Raw genomic sequence first — 26722 nt, forward strand, 5'->3', positions numbered from 1 at the left:
AATGAGTGTCCGTCTGGATGATGTTTAATATTAAAGATTACATCCCTAAAGACTGTGGTTAAATTTGCTTTTGATTAATATGGAATGAAGTACAAAACAGGAGCCATTATTGCCTACTTCCTCCAAAAAATAAAAGTAAAGCAATGACTTTGCCAATATCTGAGAGTTCCCATTTACTCTTATTTTATTTTCATGAATAATATATATTCTTGATATTTTACTTTTGTTATTGTTGCCAGGAGCAAGCATCCAAGCTATTATGAGAAGATTGCATTGCAGGTTTTTAAGCCACAGAGCTTAGCTCGCGATTAAAGCAGGTAAATCCACAGGATTACGCCATTTGAGAGCCATCCCGATTTGCAAAATCCCTCATCTTAGGGACAACTTCATCCAGAGTGGCTCAGGGTTGTGGTGAACTCCCAGCAGGGCAGGCCAGGCTGTCAAAGCTGACAGAGCCTTCCTCGTGTCACCTTGCAGTTGGAGCATCTCGAGGTCAAGTACAAAGATTTACCTCACTTACTCGAGCACATGCACTCACGCACGCACGTGTCATTGTGTGCGTGCGTGCGTGCGCGTGGGGAGAGATAGTGTAGCGGTTAGCGCTGCGCTGCGCTACGAACCCGGCCATCCGGGTTCGATTTCCGCTCACGGCCAACACCCAGTGACGATTATCTGAACCGGTCCTGGGCCTCCCCTAGGCTGACTCAGCCTCAAATGAGTACCTGGTGCGGTGTGTAAACATCGCCACTGGGGAGACAAAGGCGGTCGGGCGTGGTGCTGGCCACCCACCGCCTCGTGTGCCGTACCGGCCTTCATAGGTGCTCACTAACAGCACTTGCCCCGACAGTCTGTTCAGGCTACACAGGGGATCTTTGTGCGTGCGCGTGCCTTTTGTGAGCGGTGGCGCCGTTGTTAGCGCACTCCGCTACGGACCTGGCGAACCGAGCTAGATACCCGCTCATGGCCAACATTGGTGACAAATGTCTGAACAGGGCCTGGTCCTCCCCGCGGTCGACTCAGCCTTAAATGAATACCTCGTTTGGTGTGTAAACAACGACACTGTGGAGACAAAGGCGGACAGACATGGTGCTCGCCACCCACCCCTCACGTGCCGTGCCAGCCTTTAAGGGTGCTCGCAAACAGCACTTGCCCCAACAATCTGTTGAAAGCTATAGGGGGGATCTTTGTCTTTGTTTGGAAAGAGGTGGCACAGTGGTTAGTGCAATGCGACACAAATTCGGAGACCCAGGATTGATTCTCGGCTACGGCAAACATCAGCGGAGAATATCCGAGCCGGTCATTGGCCTCGCCTACGTCAACTCAGCCTTAAATGTGTACCTGATGTGGTGTGTACACATTAGCACTGGGGAGACAAATGAAGCCAGCCCACTGCCTCATGTGCCATGTTGGACTTCATAGGTACTCGCAAACAGTACTTGCCCCAACAATGTATATGGAGGATGGCTTTTTTGGTGTACTGCATATACATAGAATACATGTGTAGACTGCAGGGTGCAATGAAGTGAAGGCTTTGACTCCGAGCCAAGGTGATTATATATGCAGTATATTGGCGATTCTATCGAATACAATAAAAAAACACATTCATGAAAGGAACCGGAGAGAGAGAGGAAGGACCTGACAGAGAATGGCTTGACGACGACATCACAAGAGATTGGTGCCAGACAGATGTGGCACTCACTTGAGCAGATTGTCACAAGACGGAGAGGAAAGTGGAAACACGTGACGAAACGTGCAGTGGACACCTACGGGCCATCTGCCCATGGATCGTGACGGTGTGATGATGATGATGATGATCGAACAAAAACAAAGTTTTGTTTTGGAATACGTTGTGCCCAAGATTATACAAACAACTACTGGGAGGCCGATCTGTCCACATTTCTCAACTATGAGGTACCATTGTTGTATCAGCTGCCAGGTAATGGTCAATCTCTGAACTCCACTCGTAAGGGTGGCAAACGGCACACGGTGACTCACTGGGGGCAGCATCGCGGTTGTTCAAATTGATCAAAGCACTGCAATATGCACTGCTTTCTTAACTATTTTAACAAATTATCATCAATTAGACCCATGGGCGTAATTCTGAGCTCAGAGGCTCGGATTATTTTCAACCTCTTTATTTTTAGCTTCAGGGATGTCACCACACACACGCGCGCTCAAACACACACACAGTGTACATGTAATGATTACCTGCCAGCTGATCAGATGATTTATGCATGTAGGGTAATAATTTTTCAAACCAGGATGCGCAACCGAGGATCTTGTGGTGTGAATGGTGATGCCTATGGGGGTGGGGGGGTCACGTTTCTATGGCAATATTGTAGCACACATTCGCAAGCTCACCGAATACAAGAGCGTTCATTAGGTGCCCCTTAGAATGGTATTTGGCCTACTCTTCTGCACGGGCCAGATGTTTTGGAGGGGAGGTGGCCGCTCTCACACTCTACCCCACCACGCTCCTGTTAGCACAGTTGGCTACGTACGGTGCGAAAGAAGTTCAACATGCATACATACGCACGCGACCTGCCGACCGGCTAACTGTGGCACCTACATTTATACTGCTGGATGGACAGAGGCGTTAGTTTGGGGGGGGGGGGGAGATAAAAAAAACTTGCACCATTCTCTCAACTGCCGCTCTGGGAGATCGAGACATACCGGCGACCTCTGAATTGTAATTGTTAGGCCAGTAGCCTAACCAGTACACCACGGTGGCATCCTGTTTACCAGTGTGTGAGCACATATCTGGGTGCAGCCGTAGTGCAATACGTACGTTGAACTTATTTCACACCACCGTACGTAGCCAACCGTGCTAATCGGAAGTGTGGGGTGAAGGACAACAAAACTAAACACAAACCCGGCGGTCTCAATTTTATTTCTGGCCACGGGTAACATGAGCTGAGTGATGTATGAACCGGTGGCACGCCCGTACTCACCGCTGCGGAGGATTTGCCAAACAACCCCCCATGACCGACATCGCAAGAGGAGGCCTCATCCAGCAGTGGATTGACAGATGACTTCATCAATGCACATTATTTTTGTGCGCTTGCAAACTATGTGTACTTATTAGAATCTTGGACCATAGCTGTTACGCCATCGTCAATATCGCTTTGGTGTAACTGGCTTGTCCCTTGTAAAAAAAAAAGTTGGAAGTAACGTTAATGAATGCTCTTGCGTGCCATTTTTAGATAATTAATTGCACTTTAAGGATATTGTATGCACCATGTGGGGCACATGGTTGCTACCGGGGTCGAGGTTCCTTTATTGTCCCAAAAAGAAAGTGTTAACATGGGGAGTGTGGTGCAGCAGACAGATGGTCTTGCTTTTAAACAGCATGGATTTGGTCTTCAAAAATAGATCAGAAGCCCCGAGGACAGACACACCACCAACCTGATGGCTGCCACATACACCTAAACAGCTGCTCCTGTAATGTTTCTTTCCTTTAATTTTTTTTACGTTCAAACGTGATGTGGAATTTTTTTGGGCCAATTTTATGCCGAAGTGAGCATCCAGGTGTTGCTCACCTTCCATTTACAGTCCTGAGCCAGTGGTGGAAATTCCTCATTCCTATAGTGGGGGGGGGGGGGGGGGGAGTCTAACCATATGAAAACCACCGCTGACTTCATCACAAAGTAATACTCATTTCATTGACCCAGGAGAGACGACCACCCGAGTCCTCCCGCCCCCGCCCCCGCCCCCAAACAGAATTTGAACTTACAATCTTCCGATCGCGAGCCACTCACTTGCCCGTTGATCACTGCCCATCTGTGGGGTCCACCAACGTCTCACGTAGGCCACGTCCGAGAGCTCAAGGGTAAGCTCTCGTTTTCACGTCGGTGTTGCACAACTCAACAAACAAACAAACAAAAAAGGCGCACGCAGACGATGGCATGGGCGACGCACACATAAAGGAGTAAGAAGAAAGATGTGCCACTATACCTTTTCTGCCTATGGTAAATGAAGGATGACAACAATCCATAGCGAGCATGTTTCAACAAAAATGGGAGAGAAGAAACGAAATGACAAAGACGTGTTTTAAAACTCCACGTGCGTGTTTGTACAAATAAAACAGAAATTAGCACGTGAAATGCATCCGCTGTGCACCTCTGATTAAACACCGTGGTTAGAAAATGGCTTAACAAATTATTGCAAAGGGTCCGTTGATTACTTGATTCAGTGAACACTTATTCTAATCAGTTCATGGCCTTAAACATCAACAATCATGCATGATCCCTGAACATCCTGCTTCTGTGTTATTAAATGAACAGTTTACTCCCAAAAATAATAGCTCTTATTTCACAGATTTAGGTTTTTTTTTTGTGTGTGGCAGATTGTTCGACTCAAGTTTGACGAAATAAATACTTTGAAATCTGTGAGCTGAGCTGGTTCAGGTGGCACAGAGGTCAGAGCACTGGGCTGGCGCTTCTGAGGTCTCTGGTTTGAATGCTGGCAGCCACCTGCCCCCCCCTCCCGATACGTTCCATTCATTGGCTACCACATTCTGATAAGCCCCCCCCCTCTCCTCCCCCCTTAATCTTGTATTTAAGAGCTTGCATCTTGAATCCCTGCCTCACTTGATGCAGCAAATCTGGCTGTGATGGTCCCACCCGATGACGGAGACTTGTGTTGCCTCCGAAACGTCGTGATTTTTATTTTATTTTTAATTATTTTAAATACCTACGTGACTTTACCGAAAGAACTAAGAGTATATAGCCACCTGCCTGTGATTTAAACCGGGTTCTCAAGTGTAGCAAGGTGATGGTCTCTACCCGATTTTAACAATGAATGCACACCAAACCAAAATTTGCACTAAATATTGTTCTACACTTAATCTGGATCATTTCCAGCTCTGAGAATTAAAACATTTTCATAATTTTGACAGTAATGTGACAAACATTACCCTCATTTGGCAGGGTGGGTGGTAAAGTGCGAATATGTGGACCAGAAGTCACTTGAAGGGATCTCAAATATCCAATTCTGTGGGTTATTCTCGAACAGAAACGTTTGCATGGCCCTGCGAGAGATCCAAATGTAAACTTTGTCTCATGACACCAGAGCACAATCTAGGTCAAACATTTCTGATGTCACAAAAACAGAAGCATTCTGTGGGATTTCTGCACTCTTAGGTGACTTTAAATATTTTGTTATTTATTAGCAAAGATTCAAACTTATGCTTGACAACTCAAAACAAAAAGCCGAGATGCGTAGCTGTGAAATAATAACTCTCGTATGTGTTATATTTTCACAGATACACATCGAGGCTTTGTGTCTCTGTGAAATAAGAACGATTGCATTTGTTCCTAGTTTTGCATCTCCCGTTAATAACCAGCTCGATGCTTCAACCGTGACAACAAATCCTGATGCAGAGGTGTGGGTTCTACTCGTTGGGGAATTCAGATCAGAACTCGGGCTTCTGTTTTTATCCTTCACCTGCTATCAATAATTTCCGACAATCGTTTGCCACTTGGGTTCAGTATTGGCCCTGTCGGATGCAAAATAATTCCTGATGGCCTCTGGGAGTCAACCCACTTACTCGGGGTTTGTTTTTTTTCCTTGTGAAGTTCCGACGAGAATTAACACCTTTTTTTGTCCTCATGTCATTTTATAGTTTTGAATAAAAAAAAAAGCGTCACGACTTTCCGGTCTGAGAGCACCGGAGGTCCCCCTGGTGTTGTCAATTTCGTCTTGTTCAGAAGAATTTGTCACTGGCATCATTTGGCCCGATGTCAAAAAAAATCCGGCAGATATTTTTTCCCTACTGTGTTTATTGGCATATCTTTTATTTAAGGACATTCATGAAAAGCAAACAGGGGACATAGGAGACAGAAAGAAAGTGGCTCTGCCAGAAGTGTAAATATTTAAGTGGCAAATTTGTATTTGAATGCCCGTTCAAATTAATTAAATTACTTTACCAAAGATATACCAGAGTGGAAACCACTCCGGCTTAATGTTAAAATATCTAAACTATAATAACACAAGCAATTTTCAACCATCTTCATAATTCATGCGCTAAAGTGGCTTTTATTTTCTAGCGTGTGTTCGTGATGTTTTGCCGCACTGAATTTTGCAACGACGAGAGGAAGGATGATGCATGGCGAGCGTTATTTAGGATGTGATGAGTAAATATTTGGAAGAAAAAATAAGTTAATGAGTGATATACAGACATGCATACAAAGCGCTGCGAAGCCATTGTATTTCACTTTAACGCACTATTACCGTCCAATTTGGATGAATTAAATCGTAATCGCCATTGCTATTAATTCCCCCGATTCCTGGAAACAAATTGGTTTCGTGTTATTTGTTTTTCGCTCATAACGGCGTGAATTATTTATAGTCCCAGCTTCCCCCGGCTGACCCGCCCCCAGCCGCGCCCCCCCCCCTCTTTGTGTCAATAGGGCTAGGGATCTATGCTCCATCAAACATTCATGACACGGTAATCGCAATCAACACGCGGGACCGTTGGTGTGGAAAGGCACGTGATGCACCGTCTAAATCGTGCCACCGCTCCGTCCGAGACGGGGCGGCGGCAGGGACAAGAGGTGCACTACCAGGCCAGCCGCGTGCTTTGCACACAGAACGGGAAAGAAAAAAAATGAAAAAAACATCCTTATTTGTTGGGAGGGGGGGTTTGGCTGCAAGGACACACGGGAGCAGAGCTGTAGGGGGATGCATCCCTTTTCTTATTCAGCGTCGGTTAACATTGTAATGGGATATTTTGCGCTGCTGTATTTTCTTACATATATATCTCCAGATCGTGTATATACTGTACGTTGTTGTTATTTTTTTCCCTCCGGCCCCACTCTAAAGGTAGTGTTTCCACGATTTCCCGGCGCTGCAATTTGACGGTGAATTACCTGCGTACGCTGTACCAGATGCTCCTGCAAACGTGAACCATTTCGAGTGCACGCTTGCTTAACCCACCCCCCCCGTCCCTCCTACTTTTAGCCATCATCAATTAGTTATGAAACCAATAGCCCGCCGTAAATTTTTCAGTGCTGTTTAATATTTTCGCCGGCGCTCTGCGTATTTGGGGCCGTGCACAGGCGCGTCGACGCGGCCCATCTACCGCTACCTCGTCGTTGGCATCCTGCTGCCCGCAAAACCCCGAAGCACCGCGCGGTGAAACACGCCCCAAAAATCGCGAGTGATTAATTATTAAAGCCCGAGTATTACACATCCTCTAAATGCAAAATAAATGAAAAATGTGATCGAGTGTAATAAGTGCATGTGGATCATCATCAGAAAACCCAGTACGACTGTCCAGTATTTATTTATTTTTTGCTCTCTTCTCACCGGTGGTGGTGGTGTGGAATTTTATTTTTTGCGACCACACGTCTGGCCATGCACTCAGTGGGAGGACGGTGGTAGGAGCCGGTGGGGAAAACGTGATTTTTTGGACTGCAATGTGTGGAGAGTGAGTGAGTAAGTAAACAAATAACACGTGGATGTTATTTTTTTGGGTATTTAAGTAAAGTCACGTAAATAGGTTCTAAGAAAATATCAATTCCTGCAGTCACGAAAGCCTTAAGTCAAGACTTGAATGTTGGTCGCACAGAAAGGTAACCTATAGTAGTAGGTTTTTACCCTTTTAAACTGGTACAAAACTGACACCTTTATTCAAGGCATCATGTTTGCAATAACCACAACACAAGTAGTCAAAAAAGCAAACAAAAAGAATCAACTATGATAATGATAATAATATGCACTGTCCTTGAAGTTGATTGTGCATATTATTATCATTATCAGAGTTGCTTCTTTTTGTTTGCTTTTATGACTACTTGTGTTGTGATTATTGCAAACATGATACCTTGAATAAATGTGTCAGTTTTGTACCAGTTTAAAACGGTAAAAACCTACTACTATATTTTGCCACTGGTAAAAGAGATCTCATAGAGAAAGGCAACCGTGTTGCACGCGCAAGCGGGCAAAAGGGAACCACCCTCCGCCGGGAGCCCGTTCGCTGTTAGCGCACGGCGCGTTACTCGGAGCACAGGGCCCGCTCGTGAGGACGGCACTTGGCACCCAGCCAAACTTTGACAACCCCGCAGGTTTACGCCGGAGTTAACACCCCCAGCCCACCCATCCCACCCACCCGTGCCTCGGCGCTCAACTCGAATAATCAACTCTCAAACTCGGCGGCGTGAATTTTCGCGCTTTCTGCGAGCTGTCGCACATTTTTTTAGCCTCCACCGTCTCCTGCGAAGAATTGGGATCTCTGGAGGTGAGCAAAGAGACAGAGGGACTGGTGCAGGCTTCAGCCAGGGACAGTGGGTGGCACGTGGGGGTTGTTAAGTTTCGTGTCCGTTGCTATTCAGAGGATGAGCCACAACTCTTGAGTGCACAGTGTTGCCTTTTATTAAAGCTGCACACCTGTTGGCTGTTGGCTTCCAAGCATTCCATTATCTACAGCAGGGCCTTTCGATGCATTACAGCCTCTATACAGAGCCACTTAGCTATGCCAGACTGCGTGGGTGATGGTGAGCAATTTCCTCAGCGTTTCCTGGCTAATGCAATCATTTCTAGGCCACAGTCAGCTCATCTTCAGGCATCCCTGAATCTAATCTCAGTGCGCTCGTTCCCTTCGGTAAGAAAACTTCCACTGAGCCCAGTGGGCACCTTGAACTACCGTATCACGTGTTGGCTCGGTATCACGTGTGGACCCATCGCAATTATTGCAAAGAATCACTGCACAGTCTTGATGGACATCTTCACCAATGTAAAACTGTTGCTTAAATAATTAAGAGGGGTTACCTTGATCGGACAACATCAGATGTGCGAGGCCTGTGCGTTGGTGAGTGCAGAAGAGAAGTTGGCAGAGAGAACAAAAACAGGGTCATAGCACCACAATCGTCAAGAACATCATCACAATAACTTCTGTAGTGTATTGTGACAGGCAGTAGATCGTAATTTTGGTGGATTCTGGCTATTCCTCAATGGATTGTAAAGCTATTGGCCAAACATCCCTCGAGGAACTTTGCTTTATATTTCAAAGTTCAGTTCTTCTTGGATGAATGACCATTATAATTTTAGTATTATTATTGCATCAACAATATGGTAAATGTGCCGAGCAGGTAAGAGACTATCTTCACATTAAGCGTGGACATAAGGGGCCCAACCTGCCACATTGAAATTCCATTGCTCAAGGCCATAATCAGGAGGCAAATTCAGTTCCACTTATTTGTGCTCATTCATTCTGACACCGCTCGCACGCTACTGGACCTGAATGTTTAACAGCTCGACATTTTGCGGCATTCTGTTTGCCGCTCAAGCAATGCGTGTCTCTTTCATTAGCATTTATCACGTGGCCCATCACAGGTGTTTTGGGGGCACTTGTCAAAATCATTCTGGAGGAGATCACAATGAAAACATTACAGGGCAGGCAAATGATTTGCTTCCGACATTTGAATAATTCTGATCTTCCGTGGCCAGATTTATTACCATGTGTTAGGTAAATTATGGCAAGGATGATTTTCGTACGGAAAGCATGCTTAATGATGTTAGCTCAAAAGTGAAATATTTAATGGCTGCAGTGTAATTTGCTATAGTTATCCATGTGCTCCTCGGTTTTTACTCGGCTTCCAAAACAACAGCGATGGCTCACGTGTATAAAGAGAAAGATTTATTAGAGACGCACACATTGCCTCCTCTATTTTCCACCAAAATTTCAATCGGTATGGGCGTGTCTTGCACCCATGCCTGGCCATATTATTGAAACAACAGTGTAATTTATCAAGAAACGTTCTCTCAATTAATCACTCAGCACAGCGGTGTTCGCTCGATATCAACCAGGCTGTCGCAATCTCGATAAAATGCAGGAGGACACCTGACATTGACATTAAAGGAGGTCATTAAGCATGGGTGAATGCAGAAACATCAACATAGCTTTTAGACGGAGCTGGATCGGGGCACAATTTGCAACGATGCTAATAAGAATAAAACAATGAAGGAACAGAAAAAAATGGGTCAGTGTCTGTTGCGCATGAAGAAATCTTATCCGTAAATAAATCCTCCCACATTCACGTTGCTGCCAATATACCCCAAAGAGATCCCATGTGGTCCGATAGATTGCGGGTTGTTTTTTCTTCAGATGTTATTTATTTAAATATTTCCCTTCAAATACAAATATTATGATGTCGTTGTTGTTGTTGTTGCGACTGCGTATATATCATAGCTGATAAAATAAAATAAAAACATTTATATAAAATAGGGAGGTTTTTGCCCTAGTCTGCACAGCACTCCAGCGTGATATCTCCAACGTGATTTTATTGCAGCATAAAAACAGGTGTTGTGGCAAGGATGGATGTGGACATGTGTGGCGTGAGGTGTAATGAGGCACGGCATGCACACCGCCTTTTGGCAGGGTTAAAGGACCATTTTATTCCATTCGTGGCGGGGGGGGGGGCGACTGATGCCCAATAGGCGTTTCTCTCTCGGGGTGATGAGGAAGCCGCGTTGTTGTTCGCTGATGCCGGGCCCTGTCTGCGGAATTCGCTTGCCAACTCCTTCTCTCGTGGCCTCCTCCACCCAACATCTCGCCACCGCCCCCTCCACATCTCCTGACGCTCCCCCCCTCCTCCTCCATCCTCCTTTGCAAAAAATCACATCCTCTCTCTCTCTCTCTCCCCGTCGCTACCACCCACGGGCGCTTGTTCTCTTCTCCCCCCTCCCCCCCTCCCCCCCTCCCCCCCCTCCCCCCCAGTCCACAAAGCCGCCCCATCTGTTTGGCTGCGATACCAGGATCGGAGAAGAGGTGTGAAAAATGAACTGAGAGTGTTTCTTTTATTCCCCTTCGTCGTAGACGATCATTAGGCTTGTCGGAAGATGATTTCAGCTTCTGCGCTGAAACGCTGTTGAGACTTTGTCTAATAACACACATCCATTTCATTGCATTTCCTTAAATATTACGGCCCTTTCCCTGGTTTGTAAACGTCTATTTATTGCCCGCTGCTCGTCGTACTCGTTGCAGATGATGTAAGGCAGTGGGCCCGCTTTGGCAGAAAAAATAATTTCTGCAGATTTGCAGTGGCAGACGGTCGAAAATGCCAAAACAGCGAAGACCTCCAACCAAGGCGACGGGGCAATGGAATCAGCTGGCGTGCAGCTGTGCTTCAGGTAGATTGTTCCTTGGCAGAATCGTGAAAGATGCTGGTGGCTCGTGGATTGACCCAAGGCTGCTGCTGATGGATGCCAGAAACTGCATGATGTGCATACATCAACAGTTTGTGACTTTAACTGACCCTTTTTTTGGTTTCACTCCGTATAAAACAAGGACATTTAAAATACGTGATTTGTAATTATTAGAGCAGACTGTGGTGTGTGGGTCAAGGTGAGTATAGCGAGGGCACGAGCAATTCGTATGCTTTGAAAGGAGATGCACAGGTGGGGTGGGATGGATGTGTGTGGGGGTGGGGGGGTGATTTAACAAGGTCCAATTTGCAGTTAAGAGACATTGCAAAGCAGATTTGTGAATAAAAAAAATCCGGTGTGCACGCACGTCTGTGCTGGCCAAGTGTAGCACGTGACCTTGCACAGAAATGAGTGGTTTTTGAAAGTTTCCGTAGTCTGTGAGGGAGTTTGGTGCAAGTGTGCTGCAGTAACAGTGCTTCTGTAGAACTGCTAATTAGAGAGGACTGCTGAATATGAAACACTCCGGTGTGAGCCGAGAGTATTTCATGAAGTTAATGTGAGCTAATAAAAATAGATAGTAAAAAAAAAACGTTAATTTAAACTTTATGATGCTTCATCGTTTTTTTTTACGTGCGATAATTTGCGTCAATTTTCACTGAAAGAAAAATAACTTCTATTTTTGTTTAACTGCAGTACGTCAGGTTTAGAGCGCACGTCGCATTTCATTCTCATGCTTGAAAGAATAGTTTGTCGTCCCCCTCCCCCCCCCCACCAAAGAAAATTACTCAGTGTCATTTTCATTCATCATCACACTGATTTGTGTTCATTAGGATGATTTTAAGCTGCCTGTTTTGTGTGTGTGTGCGGAAGTAGGGAGGGTTTTTGCCGACCACTTTTGCCTGACAGCTGTGACATCAGTGAAGTCTCTCCAAACTAATCGGTTACGCACAGATATGGGAAATTCCACGCATGCCGCTCACACCGCCCCATGCATTTCTTGCCCTTGCATCTTTAAAAAAAAATATTATTCCTCGTTTCTTTGACTCAAATAAAACGGAGGACCTTCATAAATATTGTCCTGCATGCGCCGCCAACTTCGGGAGAGTCCTGGATCTCAGTGTAACACGGGTACCGCGGGGTCAATTATCAACTGAGCTTCAATATTCCTCTGTATTGCCATGCTGCATAATTCATCGTATATCATGATGCTTATTCTTTACAAGGGCTCCGTAAATGCTGACTGAACATGGTTATTTATTATTAAGAGCAATTAATATTTCAAGGAGGGTCTATTCCATACCTCGACAAATATTTGCATTTTAAAGCTGCCGGCCGTAATTACGCTCCCCGCTTGAAGGTTGAAAAATACTTTGTGCGAGGTATTTTGTGAATTTCGTTGGGGCTCGGAGGTCAGAGAGCTGAGCTGGCACCGTTGGGATAATACTCGGCTCGAATGCGGGTTTCAGCCACCCATGGTCAAACTGGGTTCTCAAGTGCAGCGAGTTGATGGTCACAGCTCGGCCAGTTGAGGTAGTTGGGGCACTTGGTAAGGATGCCCCCCGGTAGACTCCCCCTTGAACTCTACCGGGCAGCAGCAGCAGCAATGTCCCACTGGGCGAAGACCCCGGGACAGGCCCAGGACCACGCTGCTGTTGGCCGGACTACGTCGCTCAGCTGGCCTGGGAACGCCTGGGAATTCCCCAGGAAGAGATTGAGTCTGTCGCCAGGGAAAAGGAGGTCTGGACCGCCGTAAATGCTGCCGCCGTGACCCTCACCAGGATAAGCGGACTGAGAAACGAGCGAACGAATGAAACAAAAAAAAACATTTTTCGATTTAAAGCTTTCGTGACTGCAGGGATTCATCTTCTTGGTTCTTTCGGGAAAGTCACATAGAAGGGAAATAATAATAAAATAATAAAAATAAAACATAATAAAATTATTCTCACGACGTTTCGGCCACAGCAGCCGTCCGCAGGTGAAGACCAGGTCTGTCGGGGAGACAGACCTGGTCTTCACCTGAGGATGGCTGCTTGCGTTGTGGCCGAAACGTCGTGAGAATTATTTTATTATGTTTTATTTTTATTATTTTATTATTTCCCTTCTACGTGACTTTAACCGAAAGAACCAAGAAAAAAAAAACTGGCAAATATAAGTTGGGCTACCTTGCAATGAAGATTGCTCCAGCAGGGTGTGTGGGGGAGTGCAGTGGCCCTGGTGTGTTATTGAGAGGCCACTTGAAGGGATCTCAGAATCAGTTCTGTGATACCTACGTCTGCATGTCATTCTCGAACGCTGCGTGTGGTTCACAGCTCTGTGAGAGTGGACCACTTTTCCGTCTCACGACTTATAACACAGCTGTAGCAAAATTAATTTTTAAAAAATTAGGAGTGAAAATGTTTGTAGGTGGTGCATGTGAGACAATCTTAAGGTTGTGGGAATAAAAAAAAACAATTTTCGAATGGCAATATTACATGGCGCTACACCTCACGTGTGCGTGGCATTTTTTTAATCTCACAAAATAATCTCCTTTTTTAAGTTTTTTTTGGGGGGGGGGGGGTCAATAAAACAAATAATTTGAGAGAAAAAAACGGAGATTGCAAGTGAGAACCCACAGCGACTGTAAATATTTGGGTTTCCGGGTTCTGTCTTCAACCCCCACTCCTCCCTCGAAAAAGGTTCCATCCCTCCCCCTGGCCCAGCCGACATCAATCCCACCTGGGAGAGCCCCAGCGATTACAGAGCACTTGTTAATATATCAGCTCAGCTGGGGAAAAGCTTCTTACTGGCTTGGACTATGGAGGTAATTCCCTTGCCCTAGCCAGCAGCCACCCACCCCTGGCCTAGACTTTGGGCTGCCTAAATAAGAGATCACATCCTCGAAGCTCTGTGTGGGTAGAAACCGGCTTTGCCACGGTGCCTTGATTCCTACTCTGCAAGCATTAAAGCAACCTGGCGCATCTGAGACGGTACCCTCTTGTGTCATTTAAAAAATAAATCTCCCTTTCTCTTACCCTTAGAAATCGTTTGGCCAATTTTGCAGTGTCACATGGCCCGCAGGCCCACTTAAACGCTTTGGCTAATGGGGGGCGTTAGCTCTTAGTGAAAGGTTGCGGCAGCATTTAGCCGCGTGGAGTGCCCTAATAGGCGTATTTTACGAAAGTGCGTGGCCGACGCTGTTGACTTTCCTTCTACGCTTTGAAATCGCGCAAAGAGCTCTGGTGTGCGAAAAAGCGACACGCCAGACGTTTTATTCATCTCCATTACCGTCACATCATTTTTGTTGTTGCGCTCAAGAATGCAACTTGGCTGGATTTCACGAAGCCGCGCCATTAATGAATGAACAAGGCAGCATCCATCAAATGTCCATTATGGGAATAGCGATGCTTGGGCATTTGGTCTGGCGAGCGTGAAACTAAAAGGGAGGCGAAACTATGCATGAGTGCAAGCAGTGTGTGTTTGTGTTATATTTTCTTTTGATATGCAACTGTAACGCAACAGATGGCAATCAGCCTGCAAGCGAATGACCCTTTGCGGCCGTGTACAAAAAAAACATCTGTTTGTCAGCTTGAATACTTCCTTCCCTATGTGGGTTTATTGGCAGCAAAATATGCTTGTGGATTATATGGCTGGGAAAAAACAGAAAGAGACGTGTGTAGAGTAACCATTTAATTTGAGATTTAAAATACCGTATATTGATTCGTAGCAATTATATATATTTTTTCATAGTTATTTTGCACGACATTAAAATAGGGATAAATTATTTTAACGAATGTAATGGTTCTGCATATCCATGCTTGTGCAAATGTAAAATAATGTAGGCATTACTAGGTCGAACAAAGACACGTGGAGGGGAATGCCTTGGCAGCATCTAATTAATTCCGTAATAATTGCGACAGCCAAGCGCTCCCAAAAAAAACGTTCTTCGCATCAGCTTAAATTAAAATCCGCCAATTTATTTTCATTTTTTTCCACACATCAGTTAGCCTTACGTATAATAGCACATGCGAGCAATTCTTTGAGTAACCTATGTATGGCAATCTACGAAACCAGTGCATGCAATATCTCTCAGCAATTACAAAAAAAACCACACGGCATGTTAAAGCCTTGCGATGCATGCAAAGCTCCAAGTGTCAAGGCCAATGACAGACGGCATGCAAGGCACGAGAACACCTTACCTGGCATGGTGTTTTCCTCTGGAGACAGAGAGAGGCATTTGAGGAGGTGAAAGGTCAGCGAAGATGGGAATAAGAGCAAGAAAAGGGCAGAAGATGAATACAGTGGACGTAGGGGAGAGATGAGTTGCAATGGGAAGTGAGAATCAAAAATAATAAATAAGAAAAATAGAAAGTCATGAAGATGGCAATTGGTTTGAAGATGGACAGGGAAAGGTATGGGAAACAGGGGAATCGAACGCAACAAGAAGGAGAGAGAAACACACACGCACACATCATTACGTGAGGCATGCTGTTGTATATCCTCTTTGCATGGCAAGTCATGCAAAAACAACCGTTCAAAACAACCGTTGCATCATCTTACGATGCACACAACCTTGAGTCCCGTTGTCATGGGATCCTGAAACGTCCTCTCGTAATTCTGAAAGACATCGCGCTGTATCGTGACATCGCAAACCGGTCAGCATTGGTACACCGATATTCTGCTCGGGTTACAATGTCACACGCATCTTCTTCACGGTTTTTAGCCACGAATCGCTTTACTTTCTTTTGTTATTCACGCGTGTGAAGATTTCCAGTAATTGCTAACCGGATATTGGGAATATACAATAGCATATTTAAATTTTTGTTTGCATTTTGCCGAGTGAGGCAATGCTGATGTTGACAAAAAATCCTCCATATCCAGTAAGTAATACTATAGCACAAATCGCCTTTCCCGTCCTGGACAAAAGCCAAACAGCACGCAGCACAGTAATGAAAAGATTCATGTTAATATATGCTTTCATTGCAGAGACTCGCAGTCTTGGTGTAATTGTGAACATTACTCTTTTTCATACTTTGTTACCGCCGTTCACCATTTCTAACGAGTTCAAGCTGGCAATAATGAACACATTTATAACATAATAACAATCGTACATCTTTCAAAAAAAGAAAATCACAAACCATACAGAAATGTCTTAGCTCTGGAGCGACGCTAACACGCAGAAGAGAGAGTCCTTGGCCGCTCGATTTTTTTGGCCGCGAGATTTGCGTCAACTCCACAGAACGTGACAGACGGGCTCGTGATGAATGAATCTCCCACCATTTGCAGCCACGTCAACCGCCATTAAGATGAACGCCGTGGAAAAAAAATATTAAGTTCTTCGTCATTCATTTCTTTTCTTCCTCCTCCGTTCCAAATTAGCACCCCTTGACGGTGACTGATGCTCGGGAAAATTTGCCAGCGTTAGGGGCGGCGTAGAGCGGCGTGCCAGCCCGAACGGGCTGAATGCTAATTAAAGTGAAAGAGTCCTCTTGCGTGATAATCAATCTAATGACAAATGGTCATTAGCCCAGGTAAAGCCGATTCGTTGTTCACACGTTAGGAGCTATTAACATCATGATATTTTTAATTTAGGCGCTGTGGATCATGTGAAACCACATCAACTGCCAAGACCTTTGCTCTGTAAGTAATATTTTTCTATCAGTTACCGGTAACAAGCACCTACGTACGAAGAAATGTGCAGCATGATAAATGCTCGGGGACATTTATTAAATGATATTGCACGTAGTTGCTGAATCGTATAAAAATATTTTTGTGGGGTCGCTTGAATTTATTTTTGGCTTGCAGCTGACTGTGTTGAGTAAAAAGTATTTTTTTTTTAAATAACATAACAAAAATACGTTTTTACTTTCAAAGTCGAATTCATGCTGTGGCTTTCTGAAAACGTGCGCGTACATTTGTGCATAGCTATAGAAATATATACCCGGGCATGGAAATGTGATCGCAAAGTGATTCCATTTAAATGTTCTCAAGAAAGTCGTTGAATCAATATTTGAATAGATACCTATAAATAAATAAACAAAACAAATTAATGGCTAAATTAATTAAATGCCTCTGCGTAACCTCAAATGTCAGTTCAATGTGTGTACATTGAAAGGAGGCCAGCGATGCATCGATCCAGGAGGAGGGAGGCACTGCTTAGGGCAGAAGAAAATTTAACTAAGACTCTGTTCCTCACCAATCACAATTCATTGACTGCACCTCCATATCTACACGAGTGAGCAACGTAGCCCTGCAGTTATCTCCTCGTCATTGAAAATAACATTTTGTGTTCCAGCCTGTAATAAATGTATTTTTAAAAAATGTATAATAACAGTGTTGGTCCTGCATATCTCTTCGACCACATTCATAAATCGTCAGTTGCAAGCATTTGTGCTCTCTGGCCCCATTGCAGACTCTTACAAAGGTGGGCATTATCTTTCAATAAATGTTTCATCAATCTGTATTCGCACGCAAGCAGCTGTAATGGCATTCCAAATTACTTCTTCTAAAAGGGCCGGTTTTTAGGTGCAGTCTTGAAGAAAGTCCATCGTGTCTCATTACCCCGCAGATTAGTTCAAGGGCAAGTTTGAGACTGGCAGCGTTTGCAGGACAAGAGTCCAATTAAACGGGTTCTGTCAAAACTCTACTCGAGCCAATCACAGTTGAACAAGTGCACTGGCACCCAATGAGGGATACGATTATCACGGTTGGCTAAGTACGGTGCGAAATAAATTCAACATAGATGCAAACAATTCCAATCTGTTTGCTATCAATCGTAATCTAAAAATAAAGAAACAATTGCATGTAAGGGAGAAAACAAATTCAACGAGAATTTGTTTTTAAAAAATGAGATGAAGAAATGGTTCTTCACACGCAAAATAAAAGTTAATGCTCCATAAAAATGAATTTAGGCTTGAAACTCATTTAAAATGGTTTGAACCCACGTGGCTTGTGGGCTTTCGTCAGCCCACTAAAGCAAAGCAAACGTAATGGGTATTAAAAGGGTGTCAGAGCAAATACAACAGCGTTCGTGCAGCCTTCTGCACTCCCCCATCGCTGTCACCTCTTCCACCCTCAAAAAATAAATACGCGTGCGTCTGTATCACTAGCCGGCACTAATGCACGAACGCACGCTTGTGAAATCTAAATCCGGGTGGGTGGGTGGCGGGGGTCACTTGTTTACCTTGGGCTAATGTTTGAGTTTTTTTTTACTACTTAATAATGTTAAGTCTTGAGCAAGCAAAGCCATCAGAAAAAGGTGGCCTGCCCCCCCCCCCCACCCCCCAGCTCCCTCCTCCCACGCTGCCGCCAGGGCTCGCTGCGAGTTGCGCTTTGCCTGTTTTATATCGAATGACCCTCGTCCGAGGCTCGGTCATTGGACTCATGCATAATTCACGTCCGCAAACACATTACACCGTGAGCGCGCGCGGCATTAATAGTTTATTCCACAGCGATGATAGGAGATTAGCTCTGATATGGAGAACGCCGAATTAATGAGGTCGCCAGTCAAACCTCCCTTTTCTTTTCTTTTTGTCTTTTTTTTTGCATATTTTTTTTTCAAAAAACATATCTGAAATTCGCAAACCAATTCTCCTTTGATTTTAAATGAATAGCACCAGAGATTCTAGTAAATAAATAATGAATTGCGCGCATAAATACATTTTTACCATTTTTTTTGCTCGTCAATTTAAAGCATTTTCTTTTCTCCGTGTTTTTTTGTTTTATCTCGCGGTGTACATGTGCACGTCTGGATTTTCTTTATTGTTTTAACGTGCGGCTACATTTATATTTTTGTTAGCAGCTCAAGCGAAAAAAAAAAGTTTCGTGTGCACAGCCACCGTGGAAAACACTTTAAAGCGCCACCTGAATAAATGATAGACCGTGGAAAAAAATATATAATCTCTTTCGTGTGTACGTCACACATTAATAGGCACAATCAGGCCCTTTGATGTAAGCGCTGTGTAGTCGTTAGCACTGCGCTTGTCATTGAGCGCAATCTCGACTCGTTTGCACCTGCACCCGACTGCTGCGGCTCCGTTTCAACGTGGGCAACTTTTTTTTTAAATGCCATCAACATCATCATCGTCATTGCGAAAGTCCTCCTCATCATAAATCAGCATCGGTATACTTCTCATAAGTTCCAATGCCATCATCATCATCATTCTCAATTCGATCATCATCATCATTGCGCTTCTGTGGCCGTCTGGAACGATCTTCCTTCCGATATTAGGAAGCCACTGAAGCTATGCACTTTCAAGTCTAGATTTAAAACTTATTTGTTTAGAACTTATTTTTGTGTTGAGTTTGTTGTCCACCCCCCGCATCTCCGATTAGCACGGTTGGCTGCGTACGGTGCGAAAGACGTTCATACGTAAAATGTAAAAAAAAGTGGGCCACGCCACCACTGTGGAAGCCGCCCATCCTGCCGTCCAATCTTTTGATTTGCGGCCACGCATGACCCCCACGGCACGCCTCGTAGGTAGCGTGACACTGCACTTTCGCCATGCCCCCCCCCCCCCGCCTCCTCTCCTTTACCCATCAAAAAAGCCACTACAGCTCCCACAATGATTATATATTTTTTCAAAACGTGATGCTACAGTGCACGGTTGAGAAGAAATGTCTTCATCATCATCATCATCAGGCATGATCAATGCACAGCTAGGATAAAGGCCTACCCAAGTCGTCGCCATGCCTCGCCAACCCGCAAAGCAATCGGCCACATCGCAGCTTACGAGCGAGCCGATTTCATTGCTTCGTGATGTGGACTGACTCTCAGACGCGTCCCATTAGTAGTTGGCTGACCACTTTGTCGCCATTCTTGACCGCGAGCTCGAATGTTGACCGTGGAACGAGCTGCTTGAGAGCAAATAACAAATAAGTGAGGCAATCCACATGGGCAATTTCGTGCACATCGTGAGCCGACGGTAGGTTGCTCTTCGCTGCGACCGCATTTCCTCCAATTATCTTGCCGTGAGTAAGCAAGCTGAAGAGACTCGTAACAAAACATTTTTTTGTTGTAATAGGTTTTTACCCTTTCAACTGGTACAAAAACTGACACCTTTATACAAGGCATCATGTTTGCAATAACCACAACACAAGCAGTCAAAATGCAAACAAAAAGAAACAACTCTGATGATGATAATGATATGCACTGTCCTTGAATTTGATTGGTCCACACCCAAGACAGCTTTTCTTAGAGCCTAGTCTCTATTGGTGTTGGACCAGATGACGCCAAAAGGCGTACAACTCAAGGCTCTAAGAAAAGGTGTCAGTTTTTGTACCAGTTGAAAGGGTAAAACCCTATTACTATATTTTGCCACCGGTAAAGGAGATGTCTCATAATTTTTTTTGTTATTTTCTTTGAACCTATCTACGTGACTTTACCGAAAGACCCAAATAATATGAATTCCTGCAGTCACGACAGCTTTGCAAGGCTTCCAAAAATCATCACTCGCTTCAGGACAACTGTGCAACATGAGCATGGGAATAATGAACAAAAAAATCCTGTGTGTTGTAAAGAATTTTAACACCACCTCAATAATACGTTTCCTTAATGCATGCATAAATACTCCTCCGTCAGAATAGTTCTTGTGCGGGCCAGGGTATAAAATGCTGCAGAAACTGGCAGCTCCATTTGATTATTGCATGTTTGCTCTTCCAAGGGAATAAACAACGCTTGAATTTGAAATCTCTACTTGTTATGTTGCTCTCAGTGGTACAAATCTTTCACAACTCCAGACGGAGTCCATTCCCAATTAATCCAGATTTGTGTGGAGCTAAGGGCTGCAACGAACGTTAATGCGAGCAAAAAATCTTGCCAGTCTCTGTTTTCGACTGCAATTATGAATTCACATCAATTATCACTCTCAAACAAACACATACTGTACGTGTTTGGAGAACTGGACCCTCTCCCTAAGTGGCATAAGTGTTTATCAAATGCTGATTTATTTCCCTAGGTTTCTTGTGTGTGTTAAATACACACACACAAAGCTGCGTATCATTTTAGCGAAGTAAAGAAAAGTGTGAAATGCAGTGGAGAACACAGCGCATACTCTGCTAATCTATTTGTGGACCGGCAATGTTTTGCGTTAAGCTGTTTCTTCAATTTATGGCCATTGTACGCCTTCGTTTCTTCAGTGTTAGGGTCTATTGATAGATGGAGGTAAATGCTCATGGACAAAGCGACACAACCCTATGAATCTGTCCAGACTTATAGGACGGTTTTAATGTTCTGGAATGGCGCTTAATTTTAATTTGCGAGGCATCTATTTATTGATTTCCTTTATCCGTGTGCTCTTCCTCGGAAGTGATGTGGAAGGGCGTTGCATTGGCAGCCCGAGCAAACTCGAAGCTCCGCTCACTTTATTTTTTTTTCCCCGAGGGACCCGACTCGACGGCACGCCTTTTGAAAATGTGATTGGTGCTCAGCCTGAGCCTCCACGCCCCAGACAAACTTTTGACAGGAATCTGTCAAAGCCAAGCGATGAAAGAATCCATCAGGAGCCAGGTTTGACCTCCGCGCTGAGCTTCCGATTAAGAGCGATTTCTCTTGGTCTGGACGACACGTTAACAACAACAACAACAACGTTGGAGGCCTGGCGGGCGGGGGGGGGGGGCGGCATGGAGATAGGCGACAATCGGGTCGTACCGGCTCGCTTGCGCGGCTAAATCTTTCTAACGGGGCGTCCACTCGACACTCTGGGTTGCTCCATCGACCCACCGTTAGTGAGACTTACGGCCCCGTGACTGCCCCAGCCCCAGCCCCCCCTAACACGTCGCATTTCGCGACCAATATTATAAATTTTTTGGGGGGGAAAAAAAATCGCCCAATGCTGCTGGATGTAATTATACCAGCGAAATGTCAAGGCACTCCAATTGTAAACGTTGTGGATTTACTCTCCGACACACCGGTGGGCCGAAGTGCCAACTAATTGTCACGTTCTGTTCACGTGACCGACCCTTACTAATTGGCCGTGTCGGGAGGCAGTGGGTTATCATATTCACGCGATCTAACCCACACACAAAAAAAACTTTGTTGTGATAAGTGCCCCCTCCCTCCTCGACCAAACCCCTTTACCTTGCTCTCTTACACGCTCAGCCCACATCCCATACCCAGCCAACCCCCGTTGGAGTCACCGTTGGAGTCGCTCCTTCAAGACCGCCTGCATCGTTGGCTCTCGTCACCTCCACCCCTGTGTTCAAGTCCCTTGACCACGTGCCACACCCCATCGCCTCTGCTCGTGATTGACTGCTGGCCCGGCCAGGGCCTTTCTGCGCCATTCACGTTGCCACTGTGGCCTTCTCGCCTCTCGTTTGTTTCATTCACAGCTCCCTGTCCGTTCTTTCTTTCATTCACCTTTTGCCACCACCCCCCTCCCGCCACCCCATGGCGTGTGCAGCATCTTCAGATGTTTCCTTTTTTATGATTTGGGAATTATTATAGGGTAGAAACCCCTCTTGGCGACGGTAGTTTGGTTCCGCGAAGCCGGCCAATATTAAAAGAAACATGGAGGCCCGTCGTTAAGCGATTAGTCGTTAACAGGGGTGGTCGTTAAGAGGTGGTCTCCTGTATTGTAAATTATTACTTTTAATTAAATACACCGTGAATACTAGAGTGTATTTTCTATATAAAAATTATCCTATAGGAGTCGCTGCTTAAACGCTGCTAATTATTCAATTGTCACAGAATCCATGTGCTTCTTTATTTAAATGTACGTATTTTTTAAGCAATGCAGTTTCACGTGACATGTCATGCACTGCCAGAGCCATCTGCCTTCCCTCATTGCTCTGCCGCTGTTACTCTTGAGATAAGCGTACATTTGCACAATGCATCACCTACCCCGCAACATCATCTACATGTGCTGAAGGGGGCACCGATGTCATTTCACTGCTTGCATTTCACTGCTTACAAAATGCTTTTGGATTTTCGCAAACAAATGAAATGGTAACCACTTTGGAAATTAAATTATGCATTTTTAATAGCACACACACGTGATGTTTTCAGGGGGGGGGGCAAGCCCTGCCCCCCATTCTATTCCCCCAACAGCCTTCTAACCAGCGCATAGTTATCAGCGTCTTTGCTTGAGTCGTATTTCTATGGTGAATGGAGTTGGGTTTTTTTTCTGAGTTTCAAGTGACACTGTTAGGCGACGGGATAGCGTGGTGGCATAGCTACCCGGGGCGCAGGCTGTGCAACTGGACCGGGGCTCGTATCGGATGGAGGGGCCGAGTTGCCAAGCTGCAAAGCATAGGGAAATTAAACATGGGGACCTCATTTAATTCTATGCACCAGGGTCTCTGGTGCAAGGCTATACCACTGAAATAGTAAAAAAAACCTATTAATTACGAGGATTAGTATGACATTACTTTTATATAACGCTGCACGTTAAATAAACGTACAATGGAACATATGCTCGTAATAATACTGAATTGCCATGCTGTGCATTGCAGTCCAATTTTTTTCGAAGGTATTTGGCAATCCAATTTCATTAGATCCGGCGTGAACTTATATGATTGCGTGCTTTTAAGACTGGGCGATATTTCTTCGGTTTGATATCACAACAAACATCGTGGATAATGGAAGTGCAATTCCTCCTGGTGACATCGTAATGGCACCGCCGCACAGTGAGAGGCAGTGAATCACTGTTTGATTACAATCGCCGCTGCACAGTTTTGTGCATCCCCGCTGTAAAAATGGGGAGTGTGATGCAGTAAACGACAGCGGCTGAAGCTGCGGATGGAGTGTACTCGTCAGACTTGTGCATTTCAATCAACGGACAAAGTGAAAAAAAAACACCTATATATTTATACGTTTGGCGCTGGCCGAAACAAAAAAAAACTTCGCCTTTTTTATTCTTTAGCCACATTAAACACGTGTAAAGTGCTGCAGTGGAACCAGCAGTAAAATTGACACCACTTACCCACACGGTGGAAACATTAACGTCGGTTACATTGACTTGCCGAAGTTAAAGATCGTGACACTATTAGCAAGTGTGGGCCTCTGTGTGCCGCGTTATTGCCAAATTAACTACTCAATTCCATTTACTGCGAGTAATGTGTCCATTACTTAAAGGGCTGATATTAAAATTAGGATCGTCCCGTTAATCTGAGAATGAGCATTGACGCATCGCGATATAAGGCGGTCGGTGAATGAGTAAATACATTTTTTAAAAGTCGTCTGCATGGCGCGTAGCGAAAATCACTCTCGCCACGTATGCCATCGAGTGGGGGGGGGGGGGGGGAAAGAAATGCCATAAAAGTTATCGATAAAATCACCGTAACATTCTCACCCAACCCTAGGCGTTGTATACTTTCATGTCGTACATGTAAGCACACGTGCGTATGTGTGCAACCTGCGTCCTGTGAACATGACGACGAGACTAAAGCCGTCACGGCGTTATCTCAAACTTAATTAGGACTCTCTTCTGCGTGTTCAGCGTTTGTCTTTAAACATCAAATACAGTTTTGAAAAAAAAAACTAAAATCACCGTGACGTTAGAGCGTCTGCAATGAAAACAGAAAGAGAAATGATATGGTATGTGAACAATTGTAAAACACACTTGTAGTTTGGCCCAACTTTTTGTTATAAATAAAATAAATACGTAAAGAAGCAATTTCATTTCCGAATGCCAGCGTTAAACAATTTCACCTGTGAGTGGCTTTTTCTTGGTGGAGTGCAAAATCCATAATTATGTGCTCAATGGTTAGTGTGAAAACACTGTTAATATCAACCTTTTAACACACACACAACATTCGCGAGCATGTTCTGCAAGGTTATTCGCAGAATTTACTAACATCTTCTTGACCCAGCAACGTCACATTATCAGCAATATGCACACAAACAAACTATCGAATAGTATTTCCAACCCACAGAAGTAGACGACATTTATTTTCGAGATCCACAGCTGTAAGTCAACAAAAACATATTTGTGGGGGTAAAAGCAAAGAAAAATCACAACCAACAATACAAATCAACAATAATTCAACACCAAAAGAGAACTCAAATATTTGACCGTTCCTTATAAACAAATAGAGAACGACGTTTTTTTTTAATCTCTTAAATTAAATAAATATCACTCTCTAGGCGGAGCGAGGGAGCGACCCTGGGAAGAAAGGGGAATCGCTCCGAGGGAAGGTAAGCAGCAGGCAGTTGGCTAGACGAGGGCCGTTGGAGCTGTAACGGACATTAATAATACATCGTGCGCACCGCCAACTGCCATGCCGTCTCACCACGCGTATTTGTTACACGGCTGTGCAAAGGCGTCGTTTTACAGCCATCCGCAACGTAACAAAAAAAAAACACATGGAACTGGAGCACGTGCCGTGGGCCACGCTCAGATGAGGCCCTGCGGGGCCTGGCCTCCGTTCTAAAAAGTTTGTCCACTCGGTTTCATGGAACTCTGTGGGGTTGGTTGGATGGGGTGAGACGTTCTTGTGGGTGCTGGTTGGAGGTTGTGGTGGTGGTAGGTGATGGTGGTGATGGGTTTGTACAATAGGTCTTTAATGGGGGAGTTATAACCTTATATTTGTTTAAATTCCAAGTACAACTTGTTACAACTGCATGCTGTTGCCTTGGGGGACGTGTGCGTGGCGTTAAAACACACTTCAAAGTCTTACGTGAATAAATATGCTTGAAAATAAACTTACATTTTCACATTTGTAGACGTGTATATTATTTGATAAAGCAAGCGATCGGGTGGCGTATAATGGAAGATGAGTCAGTTCAAGGCGACGCCTTTGGCAACGTGAACGGGTCGGGCAAGTTGCAGGGTTTCTGGTGAACGTGAACACGACGATGACACGCGGTATCCACAGAGACACGGAACAAATGGCATCATGAACACAACCAGTGACAGGGAAAGGTCATAATGTATGCATGCATGTTGGACTTCTTTCTCACCGTACGTAGCCAACCGCGATAATCGGATGTGTGAGGAAGGACAATAAACTAGCAACAAAAAGCAGTTCTAAACAAATTCGTTTTAAATCTAGATTTAAAAGTGCATAGCTCCAGTGGCTTCCTAACATCAGAAGGAAGAGCGTTCCGAATTTTCAGAGAGCACACACACACACACTCAGCACTGCTCTTCTTGAAGTATGTCTATAAAAGCACCCTCGTTAAATTAGACAAAACGGGCTAGACTAGCATGGCAGCTCCTGGCCAGGAGTCCAATAGCAGGGGTGACAAGGTGCCATTCCTACGCTTCGATTTTCTCGAGACATCGACTGCAGGGGCCAGCATGTTAATATTCTGTCTGGCTTATTCGGCACCGTTGACGCCACCTTTCTCACCGTCCACGGCTTTGAGATTTCCGCGCGGAATGAACCCCACGGTGGAGCCCAATCGCCGCTGAATAAAAATGGGGGACGTGTGGAAAACAATCCCCTAAACAGCGACGAGTGGACAGAGATTAATGAGCCCTTTCCAGCCGATGATTTTTGAAATTTGACAAGCACAGGCATGCACGGCCTGGCCTCCAATCCAGATAAGGGCACTGGATGATACATTTATACCGAAAACAAACGGCAAACGTTATTAAACGGGCGCAGAGTCAGGCTAAATCCGACCCTACTGTGATTATAACAGATTATAAATGGGTATAAT

General features: G+C 44.8%; 1 protein-coding gene across 1 annotated transcript in view; it reads right to left on the reverse strand.

Annotated features, from left to right (window-relative positions):
* LOC133342373 (neurexin-1-like) overlaps positions 1 to 26722 on the reverse strand; it is a 392466-nt gene that overhangs the window by 345077 nt on the left and 20667 nt on the right. The window contains 2 exon segments of the mRNA XM_061551493.1: positions 8767 to 8796; positions 15318 to 15335. Coding sequence (XP_061407477.1) covers positions 8767 to 8796; positions 15318 to 15335 — 48 coding nt within the window.

Source organism: Lethenteron reissneri, chromosome 14, assembly GCF_015708825.2.
Source record: "Lethenteron reissneri isolate LAM-NWPU_2019-01 chromosome 14, ASM1570882v1, whole genome shotgun sequence".
In the NCBI taxonomy this organism is placed as follows: domain Eukaryota; kingdom Metazoa; phylum Chordata; class Hyperoartia; order Petromyzontiformes; family Petromyzontidae; genus Lethenteron; species Lethenteron reissneri.